The sequence below is a fragment of the Agelaius tricolor genome, unplaced genomic scaffold (assembly GCF_023055355.1).
Source record: "Agelaius tricolor isolate 1412-34295 unplaced genomic scaffold, bAgeTri1.0.p SCAF_10, whole genome shotgun sequence".
Taxonomy (NCBI): Eukaryota; Metazoa; Chordata; class Aves; order Passeriformes; family Icteridae; genus Agelaius; species Agelaius tricolor.
Window position 1 is genome coordinate 29,999,106 of NW_027269270.1, and position 4,975 is coordinate 30,004,080.

The 4,975-nt window shown below is 47.0% G+C and overlaps 1 protein-coding gene across 1 annotated transcript; it reads right to left on the reverse strand.

The window, feature by feature from the left end:
* Positions 1 to 1,088: 1,088 nt before the first annotated feature.
* Positions 1,089 to 4,673, reverse strand: CXCR4 (C-X-C motif chemokine receptor 4). Its single transcript, XM_071435443.1, has 2 exons — positions 4,287 to 4,673; positions 1,089 to 2,689 (listed from the first exon to the last, which is right to left on the reverse strand). The coding sequence occupies exons 1-2, from the start codon at positions 4,323 to 4,325 to the stop codon at positions 1,628 to 1,630; spliced, it is 1,101 nt and encodes a 366-aa protein (XP_071291544.1). The 5' UTR covers positions 4,326 to 4,673; the 3' UTR covers positions 1,089 to 1,627.
* Positions 4,674 to 4,975: the final 302 nt, after the last annotated feature.

The following is a 4,975-nucleotide window of genomic DNA, read 5'->3' on the forward strand; positions in this document are numbered from 1 at the left end:
CAGGATGCAGCCAAGGTTGCAGCCTCCTCACTGGAGAGAAGGGAAGTTGAAAATAGAAAGATTGTGTATTTATGAAAATAGCTAATATGAAATATGGAATTTAATGTATAGTTTAGCATAGTGGTACTGGCTCCACAAAATCACTAGGGTGCTGTGCCTGTGAAAAATTTGGTAATACACCTGCAATATCTATGTTGCCTGTTTCTGTTCTGTCTGAGCAGTAGATAAATTTTTTTTTTTTTTGCTTTTTTCGACTTCTAGGTTGTTTTTAATGTTTTTTTATATGTTAGTAACAGTTTTGCTTGTTTTGTTAATCTAAGTACAAATACTCTCAATGGCTCTGTTCTCTTGGGTATCCATTACTTCTGAGTGCACTCTACTAATGTGAAGACATGACTAACCAGACAATTAAGATTTCAGCACTAATTATTGGTACTCCTATAGTGTGGCTGATTCCTACTAAAAATATTTTCAAGAATTGGCACACATTCTGTGTTTTAAAAGGAATGTGAAGATTATAACATTACTTTAAGAAAATCCAGATGTAGACAGGATAGGGAAAGATCCATAGAGGAAAACCACTTACCTCCCTCAGAGCAGATACACTTTATTAGAATAACTTTATTTCTAGTCAGAAATGGCTTTGATTCAGCTACATTTGATTAGTATTAACTTGTGAAACTAAATTTAGAACCACAACAAAGGCAGAAGAAATGTATGATTCACTTTGTACACAGGGCATAAAGGTTAGACACTTGCAGTAATCTGAGTTTGATTCCTGAGGCTGTAAACTTTAGCAATTGCCTAAACACATTGGTTTTCATTTGCAGATATTTTTCCTCAAAAAGTTCTCTAAGTGACAGTTTAAGTAATTCTAAACACAGTGTTAACTGGAGCAAATGTATTCCAGTGAAAAAAAACATATGACATGGCACTCAGAGGTGTCAACTGAATAATCAGTGTGTACTGAGACTCATTTTCCAGCTTTTCACAAGACCTGCAATTTTCTAAGACATTATTGTGTATTTTAGAATTGTAAATAAAAGCACTGAGAAAAATTCAACCAGAAATGAAAATACCACTCAAAATAACTTTTTTCATATACTTTTATTTTACCTTTAACAGAAAATTTTGCAAACCATCAATTACTGAGAATGGAGGGAAAAACCTTAGCATGTAACAGAGGAGGCTTTGGTTATAAGTGCCATTTCTACAGCAGAGTTAAGCTATTGTAAACCAAACATCTTGTAGTAAGGTAAAAATATCCAGGCAAACTTTTAAGAATACAATAACACCAAAAACATTTACATATAAACAACAGAGAAATGTTTTCTAAACTTTTAACAGTCACTTTGCTACAATCCAAAGTGTTTGGTTCACATATCTATACATACAGTCACTAAAACTTTTGTGAACCAACCACTTGTCCACAGGACCTGCCTAGACAGTTGTCATCAATACGAAAGGTTTTTTTATATAAATAAGTCAATTAAACTTCACAGAGACTAAAAGAAACAATATAAAATTCCAGCTGTAAATAAATCTGTACATTATGGTCAGTCTTATTTGTCTGAAATCTTGCGCAGCTTTAAAGTGTCTCTTTATAAAATGATGGCAAGGAGCAGCGTTAGCTGGAATGGAAACTCGAAGACTCAGACTCTGTAGAAACAGAAGAATGTCCTGCACGTTTGCCTTTTGAAAGAATCTTGAGGCTTGATCCTCTGCTAACTGATGTCAAGGCATTTTGAGCTGATGTTTTGAACTTGGCACCCAAGAAGGCATACAGAATTGGATTCAGGCAGCAGTGGAAGAATGCCAGGGCTTCTGTAATGGAGATCCATTTGTGCACTATGGTCTCCAAGCTGCAGCGGTGTCTGATGACTCCCAGCAAGATGAAGGTGTCGATGCTGATGCCAATATAATATGGCAGCCAGCAGGCAAAGAAGGCAAGGATGAGGATAACAGTGGTCTTCAAGGCTTTGCGCTTCTGGTGGCCTTTGGAGTGTGACAGCTTGGATATGATAATACAGTAGCAAGTCAGGATTATTAGACCAGGCAAGACAAGTCCTACCAAGATATGCTGGAATCTGAACGAGATCAGCCAGTTTTCGTGAGGGTACATGCGATCACAGAGATACCTTCCTTCGACTTCACTGGTACTGGCGAAGATTAAATCAGGCACTGTCAGAAGCACAGCTGGCAGCCACACGCCTACATACACCACCTTCTCAGCCAGGAGCTTTCGTGGGCGCTGGCTGTTGGTGGCGTGGACTATTGCCAGGTAACGATCTAAACTTATGAAGGCCAAAATCAAGACACTGCTATAGAGGTTGACTGTGTAAATGACATGAACTGCCTTGCACAGAACATTCCCGAAGTACCAGCCTATGGCTGCATCCACAGACCAGAATGGCAAGGTGATGACAAAAAGGAGGTCAGCCACAGAGAGGTGCAGCCTGTATTTATCAGTCATGCTTCTTTGCTTCTTCTGGTAGCCCATAACAATAATAACCAATCCATTGCCAATTATTCCGGTTAGGAAGATGATGGAGTAGATTGTTGGCAAGAAGATCCGGTTGAAATCGGCGTTCTCATGTTGATAGCATGGCTCTTCGTAGTCTCCATAGTCACCTGAACCAATCTCATCTGTGCCATTTTCAGAAAGTTCAATTAATAACCCAGAGGACAGCTAAAAAAAAAGGAGAAAAAGTAAATTAGATGTTAGCTTCTCTGCAAAAACTTATTCTATATGACAATATGTGAAGGGTTACTTGAACAGTCTCCACTGTCACCAATGGGCAAAGGCAAACGTTTTGAAAGCCAGATGGGAAAATACAATGTTTACATACACGTATATAAAATACACAGCAAATAAGAATAACTTTAAAAACTTCCTTTGTCTTTCTCTGAGCAGTAAGATCTTGCTAAGGGCAGGGCATGCAGGAGCAAAGAAAGATAATGGCTACTCCCAGAAATATCGTTGGTTCTGAACACTTCAGCGCTCTTATCAGATGGACACTACAAACGGGAGAGCCCAGAAATGCCAGATGCGAGAGAGAGGTCTGTCCACACTGAGCATGACCTATTACATTTAACTTCTACAATAGAGAGCTATAAAAGAATTACTTAGAAATGCTGCTGCTCCAAAGTCCCTTGTCATTAAGAGGATGGGGTCAAGGAGAAATAGAGAAGGTACCCTCGGCTGATGTAATAAAGGATAAATAATAGCAAGAATTCCCTGCTGAGAAACAACTGACAGTTCCACACACTCAGACAAGGAAAAAAACCCCAAAGCCCATAAAGAAAGAAAGAAAGAGAGAGATGACTTTAATCAGGGGAACTCAAGCTCGTGAAGGGTCACCACGATGGTCCACGCTCCCTCCCTTTGTTCCCCACCCTCTGCGGTTGCGGGGCCGGGGGTGAGCGCGGCCGGCGCGGGACTGCAGCCAGACGGACCAAGCATAGCGGTGAAAAAAGGAAGCGAAATTGGTGAGGGCATGAAAGAGCATCAGGAAACCACCAACGGTTTTGGCCATGGCGCTAAAAGCAAAGCTGGCGGGAGAGTGCCATCTGGCTACGTGCAATTCCTCAGGTTTTCAGATTTTTTGCTGTCATGCCCTGTGTCCCACGGACCCCCGAGCTCCGCGCAGGGCGCGCCCGGGAGACCCGCAGCGCTTCACACGCGGAGGCACCGGCACCACGCGGGCATTAACTGCGGCCCTAAAGTTGGAACTTGGCTGAGATCTCCTCTTTGCTCCTAACTGCTCTGCAAACCAAGGCAGAGGAGCTGCCCCCGAAAGAGCGGGTTGCCGCTTCGTTTCGCTCGGGGAGCGGGCGGGACGGCCGGGCGCTGCCGCCGCTCCCAGTCCCGCCGGCAGCCCGAGGTCTGAGCGCGCACCGCGGCAAAGGGATAGCGTGCGAGGAGTCAGAGCGCTCCAAACTTCCTCGCCTCCTCCCCTCTGACCATTCCCGTAGCGCTAATTGCTCTGCCGGCGTTTTTCAGTCCACAAAGGTGCCACATGTCACTTGAACTGACGGCCGAGCAGCAGAGCCCCAGAGAAGGAGCGGAGTTCTGCAGCTGGAATTTGCAGTGGCTGCAGCTGTGCCAAGGTCCGAAGCGCTGCAGGCAGAGGCAGCAGCGGCCGGGGCTCAGAGGGGAGCCCTGCCCGTTCGCGCCCCGCAGACCCCTCCGCTGCCCCGACCCCGCCGCCCGCAGCCTCCGCCGAGGGCACCTTTGTTTGCAAACAGCGCGCACATGGGCAGCCGGCCGCGCTCCCGGCACTTACATCCAGGCTGTCGAGGCTGCTGTCCATGCTCAGAGCCATCGGACGGCTCCGCGCTCTCAGGCTGTTGCCGCTGTCGCAGCCGCGCCTCTCGCAGTGACACCACTCGCCGCTGCTCCAAACACGCCCCGGCTCTTCTGGCGGGACGCCTTTTTATACGGTCCCAGGCTGTCCCCCGCCCCCGGGGCAGCTGGGTCTGGCTCCTCCCCGGCGATGCCGCCGCGCTCTCGGGCTCCGGGCGGGCGCCTCGGGCCGCTCTTTGTCTGGCGCCCCGGGCATGGGAATTGCACTTGCCCGGCGCGCCCGCGGGGGCCACGCTCCTCACGGGGGCATTTGCCCCCTTCTGATTGATGTGTTCATACAAGTGGGCTTTTGAATTTCCCCTCAAGAACATTCTTTGAAGTGTGTTGTGGAGCCCTGGGTTGCCATGGGTACCCCAGACGGGCTCCGAATGAAGTCACTGGTCCAGGAGTCGTGTGGAGGAGGAAGAGCAGGGGTCCTGTATGCCATTCAAAATTCTGGCAACTCTGTCCTCAAAGTTGTCTCTTCCCGCCTGCTGAGGAGAGGCAGGAAGCAAGGGCTGGTCCCTATTGAGGGATGAGAGGTTCTATAAACTTTTCAAGGGCTGCAACGTGAGTGGGTTGCAGGTTGCCCTCTGAGCTGCCTGCTGAGGAGAGGCAGGAAGCAAGGGC